We start from the raw sequence: 27171 nt of genomic DNA, 5'->3' as shown, positions 1-27171 counted from the left end.
TGTACAGTATGTTAATGTTTCTGCTACTGACAGTGTGTGTACAGTATGTTAATGTTTCTGCTACTGACAGTGTGTGTACAGTATAGTAATGTTTCTGCTACTGACAGTGTGTGTAAAGTATGTTAATGTTTCTGCTACTGACAGTGTGTGTACAGTATGTTAATGTTTCTGCTACTGACAGTGTGTGTATGTTAATGTTTCTGCTACTGACGGTGTGTGTACAGTATGTTAATGTTTCTGCTTCTGATGGTGTGTGTACAGTATGTTAATGTTTCTGCTACTGACGGTGTGTGTACAGTATGTTAATGTTTCTGCTACTGACGGTGTGTGTACAGTATGTTAATGTTTCTGCTACTGACGGTGTGTGTATGTTAATGTTTCTGCTACTGACAGTGTGTGTAAAGTATGTTAATGTTTCTGCTAATGACGGTGTGTGTACAGTATGTTAATGTTTCTGCTACTGACAGTGTGTGTACAGTATGTTAATGTTTCTGCTTCTGATGGTGTGTGTACAGTATGTTAATGTTTCTGCTTCTGATGGTGTGTGTATGTTAATGTTTCTGCTACTGACGGTGTGTGTACAGTATGTTAATGTTTCTGCTACTGACAGTGTGTGTACAGTATGTTAATGTGTCTGCTACTGACGGTGTGTGTACAGTATGTTAATGTGTCTGCTACTGACAGTGTGTGTACAGTATGTTAATGTTTCTGCTACTGACAGTGTGTGTACAGTATGTTAATGTTTCTGCTTCTGACAGTGTGTGTACAGTATGTTAATGTTTCTGCTACTGACAGTGTGTGTACAGTATGTTAATGTTTCTTCTACTGACAGTGTGTGTACAGTATGTTAATGTTTCTGCTACTGACGGTGTGTGTGTGTTAATGTTTCTGCTACTGACAGTGTGTGTATGTTAATGTTTCTGCTTCTGACAGTGTGTGTACAGTATGTTAATGTTTCTGCTACTGACAGTGTGTGTACAGTATGTTAATGTTTCTGCTACTGACGGTGTGTGTACAGTATGTTAATGTTTCTGCTTCTGACGGTGTGTGTATGTTAATGTTTCTGCTACTGACGGTGTGTGTACAGTATGTTAATGTTTCTGCTACTGACAGTGTGTGTACAGTATGTTAATGTGTCTGCTACTGACGGTGTGTGTAAAGTATGTTAATGTTTCTGCTACTGACGGTGTGTGTACAGTATGTTAATGTTTCTGCTACTGACAGTGTGTGTAAAGTATGTTAATGTTTCTGCTACTGACGGTGTGTGTACAGTATGTTAATGTTTCTGCTACTGACAGTGTGTGTACAGTATGTTAATGTTTCTGCTACTGACGGTGTGTGTATGTTAATGTTTCTGCTACTGACAGTGTGTGTACAGTATGTTAATGTTTCTGCTACTGACAGTGTGTGTACAGTATGTTAATGTTTCTGCTACTGACGGTGTGTGTATGTTAATGTTTCTGCTACTGACGGTGTGTGTACAGTATGTTAATGTTTCTGCTACTGACAGTGTGTGTACAGTATGTTAATGTGTCTGCTACTGACGGTGTGTGTACAGTATGTTAATGTTTCTGCTACTGACAGTGTGTGTACAGTATGTTAATGTTTCTGCTACTGACAGTGTGTGTACAGTATGTTAATGTTTCTGCTTCTGACAGTGTGTGTACAGTATGTTAATGTTTCTGCTACTGACGGTGTGTGTACAGTATGTTAATGTCTCTGCTACTGACAGTGTGTGTACAGTATGTTAATGTTTCTGCTACTGACAGTGTGTGTGTGTTAATGTTTCTGCTACTGACAGTGTGTGTACAGTATGTTAATGTTTCTGCTACTGACGGTGTGTGTACAGTATGTTAATGTTTCTGCTACTGACAGTGTGTGTACAGTATGTTAATGTTTCTGCTACTGACGGTGTGTGTATGTTAATGTTTCTGCTACTGACGGTGTGTGTACAGTATGTTAATGTTTCTGCTTCTGACGGTGTGTGTATGTTAATGTTTCTGCTACTGACGGTGTGTGTACAGTATGTTAATGTTTCTGCTTCTGACGGTGTGTGTACAGTATGTTAATGTTTCTGCTTCTGACAGTGTGTGTACAGTATGTTAATGTTTCTGCTACTGACGGTGTGTGTACAGTATGTTAATGTCTCTGCTACTGACAGTGTGTGTACAGTATGTTAATGTTTCTGCTACTGACAGTGTGTGTGTGTTAATGTTTCTGCTACTGACAGTGTGTGTACAGTATGTTAATGTTTCTGCTACTGACGGTGTGTGTACAGTATGTTAATGTTTCTGCTTCTGACAGTGTGTGTACAGTATGTTAATGTTTCTGCTACTGACGGTGTGTGTATGTTAATGTTTCTGCTACTGACGGTGTGTGTACAGTATGTTAATGTTTCTGCTACTGACAGTGTGTGTAAAGTATGTTAATGTTTCTGCTTCTGACGGTGTGTGTACAGTATGTTAATGTTTCTGCTTCTGACAGTGTGTGTATGTTAATGTTTCTGCTTCTGACAGTGTGTGTAAAGTATGTTAATGTTTCTGCTTCTGACGGTGTGTGTATGTTAATGTTTCTGCTACTGACAGTGTGTGTACAGTATGTTAATGTTTCTGCTACTGACGGTGTGTGTACAGTATGTTAATGTTTCTGCTACTGACGGTGTGTGTACAGTATGTTAATGTTTCTGCTTCTGATGGTGTGTGTACAGTATGTTAATGTTTCTGCTACTGACGGTGTGTGTACAGTATGTTAATGTTTCTGCTTCTGACGGTGTGTGTATGTTAATGTTTCTGCTACTGACGGTGTGTGTACAGTATGTTAATGTTTCTGCTTCTGACGGTGTGTGTATGTTAATGTTTCTGCTACTGACGGTGTGTGTACAGTATGTTAATGTTTCTGCTTCTGATGGTGTGTGTACAGTATGTTAATGTTTCTGCTACTGACGGTGTGTGTACAGTATGTTCATGTTTCTGCTACTGACAGTGTGTGTACAGTATGTTAATGTTTCTGCTACTGACAGTGTGTGTACAGTATGTTAATGTTTCTGCTACTGACAGTGTGTGTACAGTATGTTAATGTTTCTGCTTCTGACGGTGTGTGTATGTTAATGTTTCTGCTTCTGACGGTGTGTGTGTATTCCTGTAATCTTATTATGCTGTTCACGTAGATGGCAGAGTGTGTTGCTATGGCGGTTGCTATAGGGCTAGGTGGTCCCGTCGAGCATACATCACAGCTAGACTTCTTCTCTGATACCTGGCAATGAAGTGATGTGTTCTCCCTGTTTTATAGCTAGACTTCAGCTCTGATACCTGGCAATGAAGTGACGTGTTCTCCCCGTTTTATAGCTAGACTTCAGCTCTGATACCTGGCAATGAAGTGACGTGTTCTCCCCGTTTTATAGCTAGACTTCAGCTCCGATACCTGGCAATGAAGTGATGTGTTCTCCCCGTTTTATAGCTAGACTTCAGCTCTGATACCTGGCAATGAAGTGATGTGTTCTCCCTGTTTTATAGCTAGGCTTCAGCTCTGATACCTGGCAGTGAAGTGATGTGTTCTTCATGTTTCTCTTCACCTCCATTAACCCCTCAGCCTCTCTCTGTCCTCCTGCTTACCTACATTAACCCCTCAGCCTCTCTCTGTCCTCCTGCTTACCTACATTAACCCCTCAGCCTCTCTCTGTCCTCCTGCTTTCCTACATTAACCCCTCAGCCTCTCTCTGTCCTCCTGCTTACCTACATTAACCACTCATCCTCTCTCTGTCCTCCTGCTTACCTACATTAAACCCTCAGCCTCTCTCTGTCCTCCTGCTTACCTACATTAACCCCTCAGCATCTCTCTGTCCTCCTGCTTACCTACATTAACCCCTCATCCTCTCTCTGTCCTCCTGCTTACCTACATTAAACCCTCAGCATCTCTCTGTCCTCCTGCTTACCTACATTAAACCCTCAGCATCTCTCTGTCCTCCTGCTTACCTACATTAACCACTCATCCTCTCTGTGTTCTCCTGCTTACCTACATTAACCCCTCATCCTCTCTCTGTCCTCCTGCTTACCTACATTAACCCCTCAGCATCTCTCTGTCCTCCTGCTTACCTACATTAACCCCTCATCCTCTCTCTGTCCTCCTGCTTACCTACATTAAACCCTCAGCATCTCTCTGTCCTCCTGCTTACCTACATTAACCCCTCATCCTCTCTCTGTCCTCCTGCTTACCTACATTAAACCCTCAGCATCTCTCTGTCCTCCTGCTTACCTACATTAACCCCTCAGCCTCTCTCTGTCCTCCTGCTTACCTACATTAACCACTCATCCTCTCTCTGTCCTCCTGCTTACCTACATTAAACCCTCAGCATCTCTCTGTCCTCCTGCTTACCTACATTAACCCCTCAGCCTCTCTCTGTCCTCCTGCTTACCTACATTAACCCCTCATCCTCTCTCTGTCCTCCTGCTTACCTACATTAAACCCTCAGCATCTCTCTGTCCTCCTGTTCTCCACCAGCTGATTCACTCAATGCTTTTAAAGAGCTATCGACCACTGTGGGAAAACAGAGGAGAGACGGAGCGATAGAGAGAGGGGTGAGGGTGAGAGAGAACAAGAGAGAGGATAGGTGAAATGGGAAAGTCTTTGCTATCATGGACCAAGTGCCGAATTGGGATGTCATGGTTCAGGTTATGTGTTTGTGTACTGTAACCATGGTTATGGTTATGGTGAAGAAATACAAATATTCCTCCTGCTGTGGGAGGATGCAATCGTGTGTATCTGTATGTGTGTTTGGTCCCCTCCCCTCCCCCTCGTGTTTCTACATGGCAGACCTCCCTAATGTGATAACTGTGTCTGCATGTCTGATTTACACCAAGAGAGAGTACATAGCCAGTGTTTAATTACTGTGTGTGTGTGTGTGTGTGTGTGTGTGTGTGTGTGTGTGTGTGTGCGTGCGTACGCCTTTGTGTCAGAATGATTTATGAGTTGCAAATAGCTATTCCAGTGGCCCGTTTCTCCTCACTTAGTTTTTAATCTGTCTTTACATGAATTGTCCTGGAGATGTTATGGTGATTTTATAGGGGCGTGCATGTGTGTACCTGTGTGTTAAGGAGTCAGAGCTGTGGACATGTGCCTTGTTGGCAGGACAAAGACTTGGAGTTACAGCGCAACCATATTGTCTGCTCATTTACTCGTTATCTCTCTCCCTTCCCTCTCTCTTGCGCTCCTCTCATCTCCCGTCCTCACCTCCTCTCTTCTCCTTTCACCTTTCTCTCTGTCTCTCTTTTTGATCTCTTAGGTATGCATTCAAAACAGATCTTTATTGATAGCATGAGACAGAAGACTGAAACAGCAGGTCAATGTGTTTAGCCTGAGGGCAGATTGGTCCATTCACTGATCTGTCTGTTAGTGGAAAACTGAGAGAGAAGCCAGCTAATCTCCCCCTGTTCTCTATTGATCACACACTTAGAGACTACATACCCTGTCTAAACACTATTGATCTCTCTCTCCCACTCCCTCTCCCTCTCTCTCTCCCGCATCCTTTCAGTATAGTATGAGGATCAAGAGAATAAATGAAGGTTATGAAAGTTGGTGGGAGAGGTTGTAGGATGGCTAGACTGGACGATGATGATAATTATGATGATTTGATTTGTCTTTAGTGTGAAGAGGGGAGCTGAGGGGTGCTCCGGAGCACCATGAGAGTAGAAAATGACTCATGGCTGTCATATTTTAGACTTGAGTGCTCTCTACTGGTCAAAATGTTGCATTGCATCGCATCAGATTACAAAATAGTGTTGGACTGTGTTTGTTTACCCTCCTGTTGTGTTCATTTCACGGTAATTCATTCTGTGTTCCCGGTTCAAAATGACCACCCCATTATAGCTGATTATAAATCCACAATAATACATATATTATCACCTAATGTTGTGTTCGATTTTTATATCAACTTAAGTTTTTGTGAACATTACACGTTTTGAACTTCTATTTGCTATTTATGGCCTGTAGGCCTCATTGACCTGAGCTCATACAACTAGTTTTTGAGTAAAAAAAACATAATGTATGGATTATTTTGACTATAACAAATACTCAGATGAAACATATTGTGCTATTTATCACAGACTACTTTGTGTCAAAGTTTAACAAGGACTCTCTCCTCCTCACCAGTGTCATGATCAAAGATATGATCAAGAGCCTCACAAACAGTATACTGTTTGGTCATTGTGCGGCCACAGAATGAATTGTGAGCAAGGCCTCAAAAAAGCTTTATATACCAGAGCTGAGAGAAAAGTTCTATATATTAGTTGAAACAATGTTGCGATTGTTTGTGAGAATGCCAACAGGTGTGGTTCCCGTGGGGGAAAGATTCTATTGGGGAAAGTTTCCCGTGGGGGTTGCGATGGAAACCAAGAAGGGGAATGAGGTGTGTGTGTGTGTGTGCTCAAACACACATTTATACACTAATTGTAGTCTCACCCATTCATTTCTAATGACCAAAAGTTAAATAAAGCAACCTACATTTTATGAAAATCATCCAAATGTATTTTGTGTGTTCAGATGCACTGTGTGGACAAAGTCATGGAACCTTGTGAAAATCAGATGAAATAAACTACTTTTTTTTTCAGAGAGAAAACTTGTAAATCGGTGCAATTAGACCGGAACACAGCAGGAGGGTTAACTAGAGATCAGCTGTTGAGTCAATCATTTATGTTTCACTAGATAGCACAGCCACAAAGTAAAAATGGTCTATATCATAAAAATGTATTAAAACAAAAATAGCTTTTAGATCATAATTTAAGGCTAGACATAAGGTTAGTAGTGTGGTTAAGTTTATGTTTAAAATCTAAATTTAAGAAAATAAATGCAGAAATAGGCGGGGTTTATGTCTTTGTGGCTGTGGTAACTAGTGACGACCCAGGCTACTCGATTCTCTCCTACTATCACCAGAATTGATAACCGAAAAACGTATGAAAAATTCAAAGAAATGTACATTTAACAATGTCTTTTCATGGATGATTATGACTCATTCTAGATATACACTTTGGATATTTAAAATAATATGGCAGTGACAGTTACAGTAGTTTTTTCACTGTGGCACGTGAAAGGGGCACGACCCCCCAAGTTCATAGGAAAACTGTCCTGGAGGGACCTGGCCTACTGGCAGCCAACACTGTTCCCTGACCTTCCTTGGGAACCACTGAGACAAGGTAAGGGCAGGGTTAACACTGACCTCTTCCTGGTTTGTATCCAATGAAAGCAGAACACTCACTCGCTTCCTGGTTTCTGTCCAATCAGGCCCTTCGGTGGAGTAGTGAGCAGGATCATCTGAAGGCACGGCAGAGAGGCAGGACAGGTTGGGGTGGGCAACTCCAGCCCTCGTGGGCCTGATTGGTCACACACTTTTTCTGCATCCCTAGCAAACACAGCTGATTAATCAAATTGCATTCTAAACTGAAGCTCATGATTAGGTGATTATTGGAGTCAGGCGTGTTATTTGGGGCTGGGGAAAAACTGTGACACCAATCAGGCCCTTGATGACTGGAACTGCCCACCCCTGCGTATAGTAGACAGCTGTGGCTGACTGAATGGATGAACAGCTATATGAGATGATGAACAACTATCTTTCCTCATAGTTTACCTCCATCTACCATGGCAGGAGGGATACTGCTGGTTCCAGGTGAACACACACACACCAGAATATAGAGCTTTGTCTGTGTAATTCACATTTTACTGTGTGTGTAGGACACCCTGGTAGATGCTGACATGGCCAAAAATGTCGTGATGTGGCAGAATGGAGGCATGTGTGGTCTGGACCACTGGAACTGTCATGCATCCTGTTGACGCGGCCATGACCTGTGACCCTAACGGAAGTTACGCCAGGACGTGGTGCCCTGAGCTGGCTGCTGTGCCTGATGACTTCATACACAAACCCTGTAAGTGTCCAGCCTCCATACTGCACCACACCAGTAAGACAAGAGCAACAGCCTTATCCTAACCTATACCCTTACCATAGTTACCCTTATCTTACCAGATTTATCCTAACCTCATTGTAATAACCTGAACCTAACCTTACTGTAGTTACCATAACCCTACCATAGCCCTGCTCCTAAGTTAACTCAACTCATGTGTTTCTCTGTATAGAATTGTGAGTGTTACACTTCCCTTATTGCTCTACACTGACAGATCTGGAGGAAACGAGCCTCTCTCTGCAGGACGTGAAGTTGGTGAGGAGGCATTTTGGGGAGTACGTGGACCTGCCCCCCCCTCCCCCCCCCAACTAGGTGTCATTGTGTTAAAGTGCAATATTTGTACTAAGGAATTCAAGCAAATATAAACATTAATGAAAAATACAATCTTTAAGTGCCGTCTTTCCAAACTAGTATCAGAGGCTACACAGACATCTCAGTAAAAGTACTCAGGGGGGATGAAGTGGACAGGACTTGCACGAAGTAAACACACAAGGAAGTGCAAGTCAAGAGTTTTATTTTTATGTAATCTTCAGTGCCAGTACATGCTGTGCATACAGACGCACAACAACATACAGTAGAAACCAGCCTGCTCCAAATCCAAAGTGCTTTATTATTAGCCCTTCCCCCTCCCCTACCAGATGGACTGATCCAGACAGCTGTATTTGATAGTCCTCAGAATTGCACTATTTTTCCCAGTAGTGTTCAGTCTTGATGCTGCATTCATAACCAAGTGGGAAGGTGGTATTTACCACACACAACTGGGAAAAATCCACTTAAACCCCCCTACAACTCATAATTACCAGTGGGAAACTCATCTATCATCCCATTTCTCAATGAGTTAAAAGCATGTGAATACATCCAACTGGTATAATTAACAACTTCTCACTTAATTATGAATGCAGCATAAGTTCCTCATCCCCTGTGCTTGGGGAAGGCTTTGAGTGGAAGACTGAGGATTAATCTTAAAGTATTTTCCTCAATTCTTTTGTGTCCTTAACTCCTCAAAACATAATGAAACCCTCTGTTTTAAGGAGGTGGAGAAAGGACACAAGGAATCAAGGATAAGACTTGAGATTCAGCCAGAGAATGCATCAGGACTCGTACAGTATCACTCTACATCAGCCATGTACAGTACGTCATGCCACATGTGTAAGACGTTTGCTACCAAAATCCCCATTAGGTCATAGTCATTACCAGTACACTAAAGACTTAACATTCAGACCACAATAACACTGGCAAGTCAACATGGATGAGCTCTGCTGCTTCTCTGGCGTTTCTGGTGGTTTCCCGGTGTAGTGTCACATCTGAGTCCCGGCACAACTGGTGCACTTCCTCTCTAGTAGGGATTGCTAGGCAGGTGAGGGGGTGATGAGGGTTGCGTCTAGGCGATGCTAGTCTTCTATGGATCTGATGTATCTCTCATAAGCCTTCTCATCCATCAGAGCATCCAGCTCCTTAGGGTTAGCAATGGTCATCTTCATCAGCCATCCTGTCCCAGCAAGGATTACAAGTCAGAGGTGAGCCTAGTCACAGGCCTTGTTTGAATATTATTTCTAAAATAATGACTGATATGTGTGTGTGTGCGTGTCAAGAATGCGTTTAGACTAGTGTATGCATATACAGTGAGCTCAAAGTATTGGGACGGTGACAATTTTGTTTTGGCTCTGTCCTCCAGCAATTTTGTTTTGGCTCTGTCCTCCAGCAATTTTGTTTTGGCTCTGTCCTCCAGCAATTTGGATTTGAAATGATACAACTACTATGAGGTTAAACTACAGACTGTCAGCTTTAATTTGAAGGTATTTTCATCCATATTGGTAGACCGTTTGGAAATTACTTAACCTTTTGTACAGTCTCTTCCCCCCCCATTTTAGGGGAACAAAAGTATTGGGACAAATTCACCTATGTGTATTAAAGTAGTCCAAAGTTAAGTATTTGGTCTCATTCACAACACGCAATGATTACATTAAGCTTGTGACTCTACAAATTTGTTGGATGCATTTGTTGTTTGTTTTGGTTGCGTTTCAGATTATTTTGTGCCCAATAGAAATGAATGGTAGTCATTTTGGAGTGACTTTTATTGTAAATAAGAATGTTTCGAAACACTTCTACATTAATGTGGATGCTACCATGATTACGGATAATCCTGAATGAATTGTGAAAAATAAGTGAGAAAGTTACAGAAGCACACATTTCTTGTATATTTGTGCGTCTAACAAATGCTGTCATTTCTAAATGGTTCACCCGATATGGATGAAAATACCCTCATTAAAACGGACAGTCTGCACTCTAACCTCAGTCATTATATCACTTCAAATCCAAAGTTATTGAGTACAGAGCCAAAACAGCAAAAAAAAGTCACCCTCCGGATACTTTTGGAGCTCACTGTATGTCTGTGGGCGGGTGTGTGTGCTCACCGTCTTTGTAGCAGGACTTGTTGACGAGGCCGGGGTTGTCTGCCAGGAGTGGGTTGACCTCTGTTACTTCCCCGGTTAGAGGAGAGTACAGTTCACTGGCTGCCTTCACACTCTCCAATGCTCCAAATTCATCTAAAAAGAGGACAGCGATAGGCCAGGTCATGAGCTCCCGCTCTCTGGTCTGTTCAACGTTGGTCCGACCAATCTGATTCCACGCTTCAAGATTGCCTCGATCAAGTGGACTGGGATATGTTCCGCATTGCGTCAAACAACAACATTGACGAATACGCTGATTCGGTGAGCAAGTTCATTGGCGACGTCGTACCCACAGGAACTGTTAAAACATTCCCAAACCAGAAACTGTGGATTGATGGCATCATTCGCGCGAAACTGAAAGCGCGAACCACCGCTTTTAACCAGGGCAAGGTGACCGGAAACATGACCGAATACAAACAGTGTAGCTATTCCCTCCGCAAGGCAATCAAACAAGCTAAGCGTCAGTATAAAGACAAAGTAGAGTCGCAATTCAACGGCTCAGACACAAGAGGTATGTGGCAGGGTCTACAGTCAATCACGGATTACAAAAAGAAAACCAGCCCCGTCACGGACCATGATGCCTTGCTCCCAGACAGACTAAACAACTTTGCTCGCTTTGAGGACAATACAGTGCCACTGACACGGCCTGCTACCAAAACCTGCGGACTCTCCTTCACTGCAGCCGACGTGAGTAAAACATTTAAACGTGTTAACCCTCGCAAGGCTGCAGGCCCAGACGGCATCCCCAGCCTCAGAGCATGCGCAGACCAGCTGGCGGGTGTGTTTACAGGCATATTCAATCAATCCTTATCCAGTCTGCTGTTCCCACATGCTTCAAGAGGGCCACCATTGTTCCGGTTCCCAAGAAAGCTAACTGAGCTAAACGACTACCGCCCCGTAGCACTCACTTCCGTCATCATGAAGTGCTTTGAGAGACTAGTCAAGGACCATAACACCTCCACCCTACCTGACACCCTAGACCCACTCCAATATACTCATCGCCCCAATAGGTCCACAGACGACGCAACCACACTGCACATGGCCCTAACCCATCTGGACAAGAGGAATACCTATGTGAGAATGCTACAGCTCAGCATTTAACACCATAGTACCCTCCAACTCGTCATCAAGCTCGAGACCCTGGGTCTCGACCCCGCCCTGTGCAACTGAATACTGGACTTCCTGACGGGCCGTCCCCAGGTGGTGAGGGTAGGTAACAACATCTCCACCCCACTGATCCTCAACACTGGGGCCCCACAAGGGTGCGTTCTGAGCCCTCTCCTGTACTCCCTGTTCACCCACGACTGCGTGGCCATGCACGCCTCCAACCCAATCATCAAGTTTGCAGACGACACTACAGTGGTAGGCTTGATTACCAACAACGACGAGACGGCCTACAGGGAGGAGGTGAGGGCCCTCGGAGTGTGGTGTCAGGAAAATAACCTCACACTCAACGTCAACAAAACAAAGATGATTGTGGACATTAGGAAACAGCAGAAGGAGCACCCCCCTATCCACATCGACGGGACAGTAGTGGAGAGGGTAGTAAGTTTTAAGTTCCTCGGCGTACACATCACGGACTAACTGAATTGTTCCACCGACACAGACAGCGTGGTGAAGAAGGTGCAGCAGCGCCTCTTCAACCTCAGGAGGCTGAAGAAATGTCACCAAAAGCACTCAAACTTTTACAGATGCACAATCGAGAGCATCCTGTCGGGCTGTATCACCGCCTGGTACGGTAACTGCTCCGCCCACAACCGTAAGGCTCTCCAGAGGGTAGTGAGGTCTGCACAACGCATCACCGGGGGCAAACTACCTGCCCTCCAGGACACCTGCACCAGCCGATGTCACAGGAAGGCCATAAAGATCATCAAGGACAAAAACCACCCGAGCAACTGCCTGGTCACCCCGCTATCATCCAGAAGGTGAGGTCAGTACAGGTGCATCAAAGCAGGGACCGAGAGACTGAAAAACAGCTTCTATCTCAAGGCCATCAGACTGTTAAACAGCCACCACTAACATTGAGTGGCTGCTGCCATACATGTAAAAAAATGTATCACTAGCCACTTTAAACAATGCCACTTAATATAATGTTTACATACCCTACATTACTCATCTCATATGTATATACTGTACTCTATACCACCAACTGCATCTTGCCTATGCCGTTCTGTACCATCACTCATTCATATCTTTGTGTACATATTCTTCACCCCTTTACACTTGTGTATAAGGTAGCTGTTGTGAAATTGTTAGGTTAGATTACTCGTTGGTTATTACTGTATTGTCGGAACTAGAAGCACAAGCATTGCTACACTCGCATTAACATCTGCTAATTTGATTTGCTGCTTACCAGTCTGTGCCAGCTGTGTGCCAACCTCTGGTAGTCCACAGTACACCACATCTCCTAGAGCCTCCTGCAGGACACAGATTTAGATTTTACCAATTAAATGAGACATGTCAGTCCCAACAACACTGATGATCCATGATGTGTTGGAAGCGCCACAACATATACTAACAGTGGGTTGGTAAGAAGACCACAGGTCCCAATGGGGCTCTTAAAGAGATTGTCCAGTACTTGTGTATACTTTTTAGCCAGTAGTTCTGAAATTAGCACTCACAAGCCAAAAGAGGTCCACGAAATTTGCATACTAGGTCACGTATGTGCAACACATCATTGCTCCCCTTCTCTGCTGTGTCCACCCTGCAAACTCCTTGGATATCGCTGGGCAGGCCTTTTGTTAGTTGTCACTCAAATGCGAGGGGCTGAAGAAGCTCATTGGCTACAACTCTAATTGCTAGGGTATGTAGTGAACATGGCATGGCACAGATTCAAGAAAAGTCACTTTCATGGCTAATTGAGGTAAGACTAATTTTGCATGTATGAACTACACATTGACACATCCAGCCCAAAGCAGGTTTAAATAATTTCTTTGTCACTCAGGTACCGAAACATGTCTTTAAGAACTAGTGATAGCATGCCTCGAGAACAACCCACCTGAGCAAATTTGCTGATGCCAACCGTCCCTACCTCTCCCTCTACTCGTATCCATTCGTGTTTGTCTGTGAATTTAAGAGCTGTGGAATTCAGGCGAAAATTGCAATTAGTTCGAGTAGCTACACATAAATCGACAAACCTAAAAACAGTTATTCGTCTACTTCTAATCTACACGCTTAGCTAACTAGCTACGTTATGTCCGTGCTATGCAAAACAAGAACGTCCTTGTTATGAACTAGCTAACGTTAGCGTGTTAGCTAGCCACCTGTGTTGCGAGGTCCACAACCAAGTACCTGATGAGAGTCGGGTGGTAGTGAACAGAGTCCGTAGTACATATGCCCTGGATACCAGCCGAGAGGGAGTTATCTGTGCCGAACTGTAGAGAAAGGGCATGGCAGAGGTAAAGTTGGAAGACAGGCAACGTAGCATTACACACGTAGCCATTTTCGTCGCGTCTTTACAACTGCAGTGGCTGTCACGTTTATTAGACGTCATCATCACGGATGCCACTTGGGGCGAGTTCAGCAGGGCACAAAGTGGTGGAAGTTCGGATACAAATACTTGTGGCGTTCCATTGTGTTATGTAAGAAAATGCATGTTTGTATTACATGTAGAATACAGATCGGCCTACATCCACAGAGTAAAATACGAATACTTTTTTTTTCAATATGGTCAATGGGATTAGGCTACTGGAGAAAGAAAGAGAATGGGAGAGAAAGAGACTGTAAGTGAGTATTAAATAGGCTTTGCTGGTCCAATCCCTCAGCAACTGTCACAAGCACTAATCATCTGCAGATGATGTTCCTGAAAATGCCCCTAGCAACCCAGTCACTCTCCCCTCAGTCAATGGTTTCAGCAGAGCACAGAGTTACATTTAGGTAACCTGCCTACAAAATACAGTCTGAGACTGATAACACACACCCCTCACCATGGAGATACTGGGAAAGTGTGTTTTACAGCTCTCCACCCCCAACCCTTCCCTCCACCCCTTCTCTATCACTGAACTCTCACTCCCTCTCTCATCTCTCCCTCCAGCCAGTTGCCCCTCCTGCTTTAATTCCTCCAATCCTCTTTGTAGGACTGACGTCTACAACTGTCACAAACAGAGCTAAGCCAGGAGAGGAGGAAAAATAGGCTGGTAGTCTCAGGAACAAACTGCTCTCACATTTCCACTAGCTCAGCTTCCAAAGCTCTCCAGGCCTTAGGGGGGCTGATCTACCCTCCCAGCTCCCTCTCCCCTTTGGGACTCACCACCCTGCCTGACCGGAGGACATCCAGGGGACACTCACTCAGCCTCACCCAGGACCTAGGATTTCAGCTCACTGCAACTGTATCCTCCTCAGAGGACTCCAGAGCCTGCAGCGTGACCCACCCTCCCTACTTCTGTCTAACGAAGAGAGAGGTAGTTCTCCATCTTTCTGTACATCAGTCTCAGGACCACCAGAGCTCCCACTTTTAGGCCTTATCTCCCATAGACTGTATCTGCAGAGAGACAGGAGAACCCCAAAGACAGAGACAGGAGGATTTAGAGGGCTATTTAATTGACACAGTTGTGAGACAGTGTGTCTGTGTGTTTCTGATAACGACTGTGGCAGTGAATGGACACAGACCACTCATGTAAGCAGTGTGTTAGAGAAAGAACACACTCTGGGGAAGTCTGTTCTAGTGGTGTTGGGTGTGCAGGTGTCCGTGATATGCCAGGTGTGTGTAAATGAGGCATTGTAATTGTAAGGCATTGAATGTGCATGTGAGACTTGATAGAGGCCTCAAGTGTGTCAGAGGCATTGGTAGTGTATGTGTGTGAGAGGTAAGTCAGGTTGAGTGTGTGTGTGTGTGAAAGGTGTCAGTCAGGTGTGTGTGAAAGGGGTCAGTCAGGTCTGTGTGTGTGTGTGAAAGGAGTCAGTCAGGTCTGTGTGTGAGAGACGACGACCGTGGAGGCCTTAGCCCTGGATTTCTCAGAGATGGAGGGTCAAGGCTACGACCGGTTTGGTGAGCTTGAGCAAGACACCTACCAGATCGACTACCGCCGTATAGTTGGTGACACTGAGCCTGCCAGGCCGCGCCTCTCGCCCCGTGAAGGGGAACACACACACCCCAACTCCAACCCTCGTGGAGCCTACACGCACACCAACCCTCATGGCCACGGGCACGAGACGGCCGCGCAGAGATACAATGCCACACGCATCCAAGCCGGATACGAACCTGAAAGGTGAGCCAGACACACACGCGCACACACACAGGTAACAAACAAAACTAGTCCGCCTATACCATTCGTCATCATCTAAACTCCAATTGCTCTAACCATCAGTCAACAACTAGGCCCTAGCTCGGTCCCAGGTGCCAGACCCCACTGGCCTAGTGAATTACTGGCTTTCATCTACATTAATGAACTACCAAACATCCATCTGCCAGTCAAGGTGTTGTCATTGACGTTGTCAGTGAGCTTTATAAATCCCAGTTATCTGCTATCAGGAGACAGTGACGTAATTAAAGCCTCTTACCTGCTGCTTGACCGTCACACAGAGTGAAAGACTTTCCGTTGACAGGGTTATAGAGTCTGTAGGTTCATCAACATTTCCAGATTACAGAGCCAAGCTATTTATCTAATTGAAAGGTAAACAACCACACTGAAGGTAAATTAGTGTTGTTTTGATGTTATCCCCTATCCATTCATATCATTAGGGGCTGTAGAAAGACAACTACGTACAGTACAGTCGTGGCCAAAAGTTTTGAGAATGACACAAATATAAATTTTCACAAAGTCTGCTGCCTCAGTTTGTGTGATGGCAATTTGCATATACTCCAGAATGTTATGAAGAGTGAACAGATGAATTGCAAATGAACTGAATCCCCCCAAAACATTTCCACTGCATTTCAGCCCTGCCACAAAAGGACCAGCTGACATCATGTCAGTGATTCTCTTGTTAACACAAGAGTGAGTGTTGACGAGGACAAGGCTGGAGATCACTCTGTCATGCTGATTGAGTTCGAATAACAGACTGGAAGCTTCAAAAGGAGGGTGGTGCTTGGAATCATTGTTCTTCCTCTGTCAACCATGGTTACCCGCAAGGAAACACGTGCTGTTGCCATTACTTTACACAAAAGGGGCTTCACAGGCAAGGATATTGCTGCCAGTAAGATTGCACCTAAATCAATCATTTATCTGATCATCAAGAACTTCAAGGAGAGCGGATCAATTTCTGTGAAGAAGGCTTCAGGGCGCCCAAGAAAGTCCAGCAAGAGCCAGGACCATCTCCTAAAGTTGATTCCACTGCGGGATCGGGGCACCACCAGTAGCGAACTTGCTCAGGAATGGCAGCAGGCAGGTGTGAGTGCATCTGCACGCACAGTGAGGTGAAGACTTTTGGAGGATGGCCTGGTGTCAAGAAGGGCAGCAAAGAAGCCACTTCTCTCCAGGAAAAACATCAGGGACAGACTGGACTGGGATTGGACTGCTGAGGACTGGGGTAAAGTAATTTTCTCTGATGAATCCCCTTTCTGATTGTTTGGGGAGGAGTACCAAAAAATGTATGGTCCCCAAGAACACAGTGACCTCCATCATTCTTAAATGGAAGAAGTTTGGAACCACCAAGACTCTTTATATAGCTGGTCGCCCGGCAAAATTGAGCAATCGGGAAGAGAGGGGCCTTGGTCAGGGAGGTGACCAAGAACCCAATGGTCACTCTGACAGGGCTCCAGAGGTCCTCTGTGGAGATGGGAGAACCTTCCAGAAGCTCAACCCTCTCTGCAGCACTCCACCAATCAGGCCTTTATAGTAGAGTGGCCAGACGGAAGCCACTCCTCAGTAAAAGGCACATGACAGCCTGCTTGGAGTTTGCCAAAAGGCACCTAAAGGACACTCAGACCATGAGAAACAAGGTTCTCTGGTCTGATGAAACCAAGATTGAACTCTTTGGTCTGAATGCCAAGCGTCACATCTGAAGGAAGCCTGGCACCATCCCTACAGTGAAGCATGGTGGTGGCGGCATCATGCTGTGGTGATGTTTTTCAAATCAAAGTTTATTTGTCACTTGCGCCGAATACAATAGGTGTAGACCTTACAGTGAAATTCTTACTTACAGGCTCTAACCAATAGTGCGAAAAAAAAGGTTGTGTGTGTGTGTGTGTGTGTGTGTGTGTGTGTGTGAAGAAAAAGAACAACAGCACAAAGACATTTAAAAATAACAGTAGCAAGGCTATGTACAGACACGGTTAGTCAGGCTTATTGAGGTAGTATGTACATGTGGGTATGATTAAAGTGACTATGCATATATGATGAACAGAGAGTAGCAGAAGCGTAAAAGGAGGGGTTGACGGGTGGTGGGACACAATGCAGATAGCCCGGTTAGCCAATGTGCGGGAGCACTGGTTGTTCGGGCCAATTGAGGTAGTATGTACATGAATGTATAGTTAAAGTGACTATGCATATATGATAAACAGAGAGTAGCAGCAGTGTAAAATAGGGTTTGGGGGCGGGGCCCACAATGCAAATAGTCCGGGTAACCATTTGGTTACCTGTTCAGGAGTCTTATGGCTTGTGGGTAAAAACTGTTGAGAAGCCTTTTCTGTTGCGTCGTCAGCAAACTTAATGAAGGTGTTGGAGTCGTGCCTGGCCATGCAGTCGTGGGTGAACAGGGAGTACAGGAGGGGACTGAGCATGCACCCATGGGGAGTTCCAGTGTTGAGGATCAGCATGGCAGATGTGTTGCTACCTACCCTCACCACCTGGGGGCGGCCCGTCAGGAAGTCCAGGATCCAGTTGCAGAGGGAGGTGTCAGTTGCAGACTGGCAGACTAGTCAGTATCGAGGGAAAGATGAAAGGAGCAAAGTGGTGAAAAACCTGCTCAGGACCTCTGACTGGGGCGACGGTTTACCTTCCAACAGGACAACGACCCAAAGCACACAGCTAAGACAACGCAGGAGTGGCTTCGGGACAAGTCTCTGAATGTCCTTGAGTAGCCCAGCCAGAGCCCGGACTTGAACCCGATCAAACATCTGGAGAGACTTGAAAATAGTTGTGCAGCGGCAATCCTCATCCAAACTTACAGAGCTTGAGTGGATCTGCAGAGAAGAATAGGAGAAACTCCCCAAATACAGGTGTGCCAAACGTGTAGCGTCGAGGCTGTAATATCTGACTCGAGGCTGTAATATCTGCCAAAGGTGCTTCAACAAAGTACTGAGTAAATACTTATGTAAATGTGATTTCATAAAAAAAAAAAAAAATGGGCAATCATTTCTAAAAATGTTTTTGCTTTGTCATTATGGGGTATTGTGTGTAGATTGAGGTGAAAAAAACCGATTTAATCAATTTTAGGCAACAAAATACGGAAAAAGTCAAGGTGTCTGAATACTTCCCGAATTCACTGTGTGTGATATATAAACTCAGCAAAAAAAGAAACGTCCCTTTTTCAGGACCCTGTCTTTCAAAGATAATTCGTAAAAATACAAATAACTTCACAGATCTTCATTGTAAAGGGTTTAAACACTGTTTCCCATGCTTGTTCAATGAACCATAAATAATGAATGAACATGCACCTGTGGAACGATCGTTAAGACACTAACAGCTTACAGACGGTATGCAATTAAGGTCACAGTTATGAAAACTTAGGACACTAAAGAGGCCTTTCTACTGAAAAACACCAAAAGAAAGATGCCCAGGGTGCCTGCTCATCTGCGTGAACGTGCCTTAGGCATGCTGCAAGGAGGCATGAGGACTGCAGATGTGACCAGGGCAATAAATGGCAATGTCCGTACTGTGAGACGCATAAGACAACGCTACAGGGAGACAGGACAGACAGCTGATCATCCTCGCAGTGGCAGACCATGTGCAACAACACCTGCACAGCTTCGGTACATCTGAACATCACACCTGCGGGAGAGGTACAGGATGGCAACAACAACTGCCCGAGTTACACCAGGAACGCACAATCCCTGCATCAGTGCTCAGACTGTCCGCAATCGGCTGAGAGAGGCTGAACTGAGGGCTTGTAGGCCTGTTGTAAGGCAGGTCCTCACCAGACATCACCGGCAACAACGTCGCCTATGGGCACAAACCCAGCGTCGCTGGACCAGACAGGACTGGCAAAAAGTGCTCTTCACTGACGAGTCACGCTTTTGTCTCATCAGGGGTGATGGTCAGATCGTCGAAGGAATGAGCGTTACACCGAGGCCTGTACTATGGAGAAAAATCGATTTGGAGGTGGAGGGTCCGTCATGGTCTGGGGCGGTGTGTCACAGCATCCTCGGTCTGAGCTTGTTGTCATTGCAGGCAATCTCAACGCTGTGCGTTATATGGAAGACATCCTTCTCCCTCATGTGGTACCCTTCCTGCAGGCTCATCCTGACATGACTCTCCAGCAGGACAATGCCACCAGCCATACTGCTCGTTCTGTGCGTGATTTCCTGCAAGACAGGAATGTCAGTGTTCTGCCATGGCCAGCGAAGAGCCCGGATCTCAATCCCATTGAGCATGTCTGGGACCTGTTGGATCAGAGGGTGAGGGCTAGGGCCATTACCCCCAGAAATGTCTGTGAACTTGCAGGTTCCTTGGTGGAAGAGTGGGGTAACATCTCACAGCAAGAACTGGCAAATCTGGTGCAGTCCATGAGGAGGAGATGCACTGCAGTACTTAATGCAGCTGGTGGCCACACCAGATACTGACTATTACTTTTGATTTTGACCCCCCTCCTTTGTTCAAGGACACATTATTCCATTTCTGTTAGTCACATGTCTGTGGAACTTGTTCAGTTTATGTCTCAGTTGTTGAATCTTATGTTCATACAAATATTTACACATGTTAAGTTTGCTGAAAATAAACGCAGTTGACTGTGAGAGGACGTTTCTTTTTTTGCTGAGTTTATATATACACACATGTACTGTATATATACTGCGTGTGTGTCTGTGTTCCAGCATGGCCGACTACCTGATCAGTGGAGGGACAGGGTACGTGCCTGAAGATGGACTGACGGCTCAGCAGCTCTTCTCTATCGGAGATGGACTCACATACAAGTAAGATTTTGTTTATACATTCTATCAGACTTAGAGAGGAGCATTTCCAAAGATCTTGATTGAAATTCTTGAAATGTTTCCAATTGAAAGTGTATGACAGAAAGTGACTCAGCCTGGTCTCATAGATCAGCATAGTAAACATACAGTACATCCGGGACACTCAAATTAGTATGGTATGTAGTAGGCCTAGTTCTGATACTAGTAGACATGTGCTCCTCCACCTTAATTTGAAACATCTCATAGATGGCTGAATATGTACGGATATGGCTGGTGTATTATCTTAATGACCACACTAATGTATCATAGATATAACAAATCCTCTCTCAGCAGAGACCCACTTCGACCTTTCGTTCAGTAAGACCTTAAGTGTTAGTGTGATACTGACAGCGTAAACACATTAATTGACTGCTGTGATGGTATGGTGAGACCAGACCAGTAGAATAATCATCATTATGCAGCCTTACATAAGAGGAATATTTTATTTTCAAATTAGAATGAGTATATTAGGCTTGTGTTATCAGTCCTAATGGAGATTTACACAGAGAGAACATCATATCCTCACATCTAGTACAGTGGGTGGATTAGAAAAAGGCTTTATTTCCAGTCTGTGTGAGAGTGTGTGATATGCAAAGTGGTTGAGGGTGTAGGGATGTGACTCTGTGCTGGGCAGGGGTCAAGGGACTGGTGCTGGGACGCAAGGCGTGGGAAGTGTTCACACAACATTTCCCTCACTGTTTGGCAGAATGATGTGTATCCACCTTTCAGGACAACATGATATGTCATTATTCATAGACCACACAATATTCTCTCTGTTAATTTGTTTTTGTCCCTCTCCCCCCTCTACAGTGATTTCCTGATTCTGCCTGGTTTCATAGACTTTATTTCTGATGAAGTGGTGAGTATCCAGTGTGTTTGCTTAACCTTTTATTTGCTAATTAACAACAGAAGCTACAGTATCATAGCCATGCTACTGCTTTAGTCAACTCCATTGCTGTTTTCTGGCATATGATGTTGTACCCATTCATACACAGCCCAGTATAGCCCTGTGTGTGTGTGTGCAGCCACTCCTCTCATGTGGTCCTCTCTGCTTCCCTGAGGAGAACAGGAGGCTGCTTTATGTTCCTCTCTGTTGAATACACACACACACACACGCACACGCACTCTCGGCTCATAACATAGCCAGCCAGACCACTTCACTCCACAACAACACTGAGAATAGCAACACCAGTCCCTCATGGCTGAGAGTCAGAGTCATGCCCGGGTTAATTGCTTTAGTAGGCTACAGGTGCTGGTGTTTTTAGCTTGTTTGTTCTCTACTGGCAGAAGGGTATGTCTCCTGTTGTACATGACTGTACATACAGGACTGAGCAGGGACAGCTGACGTCCATGCTGCTACCTAATGGCAATGAGGAGGTATTGCATGTTCAGATTGGTCTTGCCTTCCAGTCACAGGTATTTGGTGACAGGGTGTCATTATTTACGTAGTTACGTTTTTCTTCTCAGATCACTGTAATGTAATAATTATCTATTTCCTTCTCTACTTCCTGTTTCTAGGACCTGACCTCAGCTCTGACCAGGAAGATCACCCTGAAGACTCCTATCATCTCATCTCCCATGGATACAGTCACTGAGTCCTCCATGGCCATTGCTATGGCTGTGAGTATAGAGCCACTCCTCATCTGCTCAGCCAGCCAACAGCAATAAGACAAGACCACAAATCTGTTATAAAACTTCATTTACTAGTGGTATTTTTGATTGTGGTAATGAGTTTTTATCTATTTCCATAAATAAAAACAAAATATGTCTTGTAATACATGGACTCTGGTTGACGCATATTGAAGTCTGATTGGATTGTTCGGCAAACCCTGATTGGTCAGTGCTCTGTTTGTTATAGCTCATGGGCGGGATCGGGATCATGCACCATAACTGTACTCCAGAGTTCCAGGCCAACGAGGTCCGCTTGGTTAAGGTAAGATGGTGGCTAGCGGTGGGACAACATGATGATATACAGTATATTGATAGATCGTTACATCAACAGTATAAAGTCTCATGTCACAACGTCATTTGACAATGTAACAGTACATGAATACACTTAAACTTGCTGGTTTAATAAATACAAATGTACATTCGCTGAATGATGTTTATTTATTTGTGGTCAGAAATTTGAGCAGGGTTTCATCACAGACCCAGTGGTGATGAGTCCTCGCCACACAGTGGGAGACGTATTCGAAGCCAAGGTCCGCCACGGCTTCTCTGGCATCCCTGTCACCGAGACGGGCAAGATGGGCAGCAAGCTGGTGGGCATCGTCACCTCCCGAGACATTGACTTCCTCTCAGAGAAAGACCATGACAGACCCCTGGAAGAGGTGTGTGGGCATGACATGTTTGTTTGTACACGTCCAATATTGACAATATACTATCATAACACATTGTAAACTGGATGAGTCTATTTCTTGTATAATTGAATACTATTCCTGTGAGGTTTACATGAATGGCTGATTCTTGCAGGCTATGACAAAGAGGGAAGATTTAGTGGTTGCACCAGCTGGCGTCACACTGAAAGAGGCCAACGACATCCTGCAGCGCAGCAAGAAAGGTACTGTATGGTAGTGACACAACATTTCCTGTAGTGACACTTTAGAGAGGACATGGCAAAAGATCAATCTTTGTTTGGAACTTCTGTCTCTCTCAGGTAAACTGCCCATAGTGAATGACAGTGATGAGCTAGTTGCCATCATTGCCAGGACAGACTTGAAGAAGAACCGAGACTATCCACTTGCCTCTAAAGACTCCAGGAAACAGCTGCTGTGTGGAGCGGCCATCGGAACCAGAGAGGAGGACAAATGCAGACTGGACCTGCTGATGCAGGCTGGGGTTGACGTGGTAGTGCTGGTGGGTCTGGGGAAGTTGAGTTGTTTATATTGTATTTTTGGTTACTTGTCTTATCTTTGGGTTCTGCTCCTCTCTAACCCCTGTCTGTTTACCATGTAGGACTCCTCCCAGGGGAACTCTGTCTATCAGATCAACATGATCAACTACATCAAACAGAAATACCCTGAACTACAGGTGGTGGGAGGAAACGGTGAGTCTCCTCTACCTTCTCTAGCAATGTCTCTTTCATTTTAATCTCACACATTTTCTTTCTTTCTTTCTTTCTTCCCCATTCTCAATTTACATTCTCTATGTGTATCTCTGTCTCTCTCTGTGTGTGTGTGTAGTGGTGACTGCAGCCCAGGCTAAGAATCTGATCGATGCGGGTGTGGACGCTCTGAGGGTGGGGATGGGCTGCGGCTCCATCTGCATCACCCAGGAAGGTAACGAGAGACTGGGGAGGAACAGTAAATGAGGAGGGAGGAGAGTGTACAGTTTGTACAAATGTTTAGTTAAAAAGAAAAACTATTTGTTGTCAAATTGCTGACACGTTGCTTTGTGTTATGTTTGTATTGTGTGCCAGTGATGGCGTGTGGGCGTCCCCAGGGCACATCAGTGTACAAGGTGGCAGAGTACGCCAGGCGCTTCGGTGTGCCCGTCATTGCAGACGGAGGCATCCAGACCGTTGGACATGTGGTAAAAGCTCTCGCTCTTGGGGCATCCACAGGTGTGTATTTGTGTGTGTGTGTGTGTGTGTGTGTGTGTGTGTGTGTGTGTTGAACCCACCGAGCATTATAATGAGCCTTTTCCCACAAACAGGAAAATGTACACCATACTATCAATGGTCTAACTTTCACCTCCATCCACCTCTGACTTCTGTACCCTCAGTGATGATGGGGTCATTGCTCGCAGCAACCACAGAGGCCCCGGGGGAGTATTTCTTCTCAGATGGCGTGCGGCTGAAGAAGTACCGTGGGATGGGCTCCCTGGACGCCATGGAGAAGAACAGCAGCAGCCAGAAACGCTACTTCAGGTAGAGAGAAAGACACGGTGTGTCTTGTGTATTTCCAGCGATAGGGCAAAGGCCAGAGGTGTGAGGAGGAGAAGGTGTGTGTGTGTGTGTTTGCAGTGATAGGGATATTGTGATTGTGTGTTTATCTCCACAGTGAGGGGGACAAGGTGAAGGTGGCTCAGGGTGTGTCAGGGTCGGTTCAGGATAAAGGTTCTATCCATAAGTTTGCCCCCTACCTTATCGCTGGCATACAACATGGCTGCCAAGACATCGGAGCCAAGAGCCTCTGCATACTGCGGTAAGTCTGAACAGATGTTAGACTGTGTTATTGTATTCCACTTTGATATGATCTGTGTCTCTCTGTTCCATTGTTGTGATATAATTGTATTGTTGTATGTTATTCCAGGTCCATGATGTATTCTGGGGAGCTGAAGTTTGAGAAGAGGACCATGTCAGCTCAGGTTGAGGGGGGAGTACACGGGCTCCACTCGTAAGTCTGCCCCTGCCTGGCTCTGGCATCGTTTACACATCCTGTCCTGTGGTATTCGTTGTAGATCCTGTGCTACTCTCCTGTGTGATCGACTAACCTGTCCTGTTGTGTCCCATGTTCTGTGTCCGATGTCCTTTATCTCTGGCCTGGGTGGTAGTGTGTGAGTGTGTTTGTTCTCACCAGTGGCGTCCATATCTCCTTTACTATATGTTGTTTAGGAGTTGCTACTTAAACCGGGGATTGGCAGTTATACCATACGAGGTCCATTGTGGGTGCAGGCTTTCGCTCCAGCCAAAGCAGTAACAGCAGATGCAAGTAATTCACTTTTGACTATGATTGGTTGATTTATTGTTTTGGATGTGTCACGGTTTTAGCTGGAGCAGAATCCTGCACCTACTCTGACCATTTGTGGATAGAATTGCCTACCCCTGAGCTAAACAGTAGCACTGAAGCAAGCAAAACATCACAATGTCTGTCTTCTCTCTTTCTCTGACTCATGCTCTCATCATAGATATTCTTTTGTGCCATGTAAGTACATTCTCCCTGTGCTCACAACTCTAACTCTTTTCCTACTGCAATTTTCTCTGTTGGTCCCTTTTTGTTTTCAGGAAGACCCAAAAATCAAGGTCATTACTTTTTTTAAAGCCCTACCAATTTCTTAAAACCCTCAATCTAGTTTATGTAGTGTAATATGAGTTTCAATTAAGCTTGACTTGTATTCCTGACAGTTGTCTCTGTGTGTTGTCTTCCTGTAGTTATGAGAAGCGGCTATACTGAGGGAGGAGGGAGAGTAAGCTCACGAGCAGCACCCAGTGTACCCTCACCAGCAGCCACCAGGCACAACGGATACATGTGACCTACCTACAACCACTACTCAACCTCCACCCAAGTTACCACATCTGACCTACCTACAACCATTACTCAACCTCCACCCAAGTTATCACATCTGACCTACCTACAACCATTACTCAACCTCCACCATGTTACCACATCTGATCTACCTACAACCACTACTCAACCTCCACCCAAGTTACCACATCTGACCTAACCATAGCTACTACTCAGCTACTACTCAGTTCAACCATTACATAACCTTTGGCTATACAAGGGAAGACCCCTGGACTCCTCTCCTCTTGTCTACCTCTACCTACTCTTTCTCTGTGTTGTGTAAGATGCTTTTGAGAGACCAAAGAGTCACCTCTGACCTATGACTTAATTGATGTTATGACATAAACCACAGGGACTAGGGACTAAGCTTCAATGGGCAGATGTATTGGGTTATGGCACAGAGCCATCGGGCTGTATAAATCAAATCAAATTGTATTAGTCACATGCGCCAAATACAACAGGTGTAGACCTTACAGTGAAATGCTTACATACGAGCCCCTAACCAACAGTACAGTTTCAAAAAGTACGGATAAGAGATAAAAGTAACACGTAATTAAAGAGCAGCATTAAAAATAACAATATATATACAGGGGGGTGTCGGTACAGAGTCAATGTGCGGGAGCACCGGTTAGTTGAGGTAGTAGGGGGGGGGGGGGGAGAGAGAGTCTTCTGGCTTGGGGGTAGAAGCTGTTTAGAAGCCTCTTGGACCTAGACTTGGCGCTCCGGTACCGCTTGCCGTGTGGTAGCAGAGAGAACAGTCTATGACTAGGGTGGCTGGGGTCTTTGACAATTTTTTAAATGTACGTAGCTAATGTAGAACTGTGACTACTGTGTCCTGGGAGAGACTGTTTGAACATAATAATCCTTGTTTTATGTACCCTGTAACTCTTTAAACCAGTTCTGGTTGATCATGGTCCTAGGTCTCAGATGTGTTTGGAGCACAGTTGGCACCTTGCTTGGGGAGGACGGCCTCTTGGTAATGGCTGGAGCGGAATGGTATCAAATAAATCAAACATGGTTTCCATGGGTTTGATTCCATTCGCTCTGTTCCAGTCATTATTATGAGCAGTCCTCCCCTCAGCAGCCTCCACTGGTTTGGAGGTACAGTAGTGTTTTTTACTGTATGGAATAGCCTAGAGGTCTGTCTGCGTGGCTCTACTGTAGAGAGGACCAAAGCTAGGATAAGCTATAAGGTAAGCGCTAGCCTTAAATCAGGGATAACCACAGCGCCTTAAGACTGCACATGGAGGCTATACCAGTGTTGTAGTACTAGAGTCCGGGGGCCTAATTTTATCAAATCTGGGGGTAAACCATGTGTGGGATCATTTCCATGCAAAGTGTGAGATTTATCACTATGAACTTTGCTTGAGAGTGTGCATACATTTATGCACAGCCATAACAATGCATAGGCACAGTGCAAAGTGGCGGAATAAGGGAACTGCTTGTCAAGCATAGAATGGGGAAAATATTCTGTATGTTAAAAATGTGTGAAATTTTGTGTTGAGTAA

The 27171-nt window shown here is 44.9% G+C and overlaps 2 protein-coding genes and 2 long non-coding RNA genes across 5 annotated transcripts in view; 2 read left to right on the top strand and 2 right to left on the bottom strand.

Annotated features, from left to right (window-relative positions):
• Positions 1 to 7390, bottom strand: part of LOC149985230 (uncharacterized) — a 40774-nt gene extending 33384 nt beyond the window's left edge. The window contains exon 1 of the long non-coding RNA XR_016488332.1: positions 7247 to 7390. This is a non-coding gene — a long non-coding RNA (uncharacterized LOC149985230). The remainder of the gene's footprint in view (positions 1 to 7246) is intronic.
• On the top strand, positions 7273 to 8327 carry LOC118942024 (uncharacterized). The gene is made up of 2 exons (XR_005037881.2): positions 7273 to 7910; positions 8161 to 8327. It is a non-coding gene; the product is annotated as an uncharacterized LOC118942024 (long non-coding RNA).
• A 109-nt stretch (positions 8328 to 8436) lies between these two features.
• On the bottom strand, positions 8437 to 13922 carry gcsha (glycine cleavage system protein H (aminomethyl carrier), a). The gene is made up of 5 exons (XM_021571992.3): positions 13688 to 13922; positions 13395 to 13474; positions 12750 to 12813; positions 10361 to 10492; positions 8437 to 9435 (listed from the first exon to the last, which is right to left on the bottom strand). Exons 1-5 carry the CDS (start codon positions 13890 to 13892, stop codon positions 9338 to 9340), a joined length of 579 nt encoding a protein of 192 aa, XP_021427667.2. The 5' UTR covers positions 13893 to 13922; the 3' UTR covers positions 8437 to 9337.
• A 561-nt stretch (positions 13923 to 14483) lies between these two features.
• On the top strand, positions 14484 to 25747 carry LOC110496199 (inosine-5'-monophosphate dehydrogenase 1a). Of its 2 annotated transcripts, XM_021571963.3 has the most exons (16): positions 14484 to 15603; positions 20304 to 20402; positions 21249 to 21297; positions 21957 to 22058; positions 22297 to 22371; positions 22562 to 22768; positions 22911 to 22998; positions 23095 to 23294; positions 23394 to 23484; positions 23621 to 23716; positions 23857 to 24000; positions 24162 to 24306; positions 24440 to 24583; positions 24692 to 24775; positions 25287 to 25303; positions 25531 to 25747. In XM_021571963.3, exons 1-16 carry the CDS (start codon positions 15356 to 15358, stop codon positions 25629 to 25631), a joined length of 1890 nt encoding a protein of 629 aa, XP_021427638.3. In that variant the 5' UTR covers positions 14484 to 15355; the 3' UTR covers positions 25632 to 25747. The 2 variants fall into 2 exon arrangements, with proteins under 2 accessions (XP_021427638.3, XP_036811455.2); XM_036955560.2 differs by lacking the exons at positions 25287 to 25303; positions 25531 to 25747 and adding an exon at positions 24994 to 25141.
• The last annotated feature ends 1424 nt before the right edge of the window (positions 25748 to 27171 follow it).

This window comes from Oncorhynchus mykiss, chromosome 2 (assembly GCF_057628025.1).
Source record: "Oncorhynchus mykiss isolate SJ-2025 chromosome 2, ASM5762802v1, whole genome shotgun sequence".
Lineage (NCBI taxonomy): Eukaryota > Metazoa > Chordata > Actinopteri > Salmoniformes > Salmonidae > Oncorhynchus > Oncorhynchus mykiss.
The sequence above is the reverse complement of the archived record's forward strand: the minus strand, read 5'-3'. Positions and strand labels throughout refer to the sequence as shown.

Excerpts from the sequence above, each read along its gene's own strand:
- gcsha (XM_021571992.3), bottom strand. The coding sequence starts at position 13,892 with ATGATGACGTCTAATAAACGTGACAGCCACTGCAGTTGTAAAGACGCG. Across the intron at positions 13,475-13,687 it reads TACCACCCGACTCTCATCAG|CTCTTAAATTCACAGACAAA; the intron begins GTACTTGGTTGT and ends TGAATTCCACAG. Across the intron at positions 10,493-12,749 it reads CACACAGCTGGCACAGACTG|ATGAATTTGGAGCATTGGAG; the intron begins GTAAGCAGCAAA and ends TCCTCTTTTTAG.
- LOC110496199 (XM_021571963.3), top strand. The coding sequence starts at position 15,356 with ATGGAGGGTCAAGGCTACGACCGGTTTGGTGAGCTTGAGCAAGACACC. Across the intron at positions 21,298-21,956 it reads ACTTTATTTCTGATGAAGTG|GACCTGACCTCAGCTCTGAC; the intron begins GTGAGTATCCAG and ends TCCTGTTTCTAG. Across the intron at positions 24,584-24,691 it reads AAGAGCCTCTGCATACTGCG|GTCCATGATGTATTCTGGGG; the intron begins GTAAGTCTGAAC and ends ATGTTATTCCAG.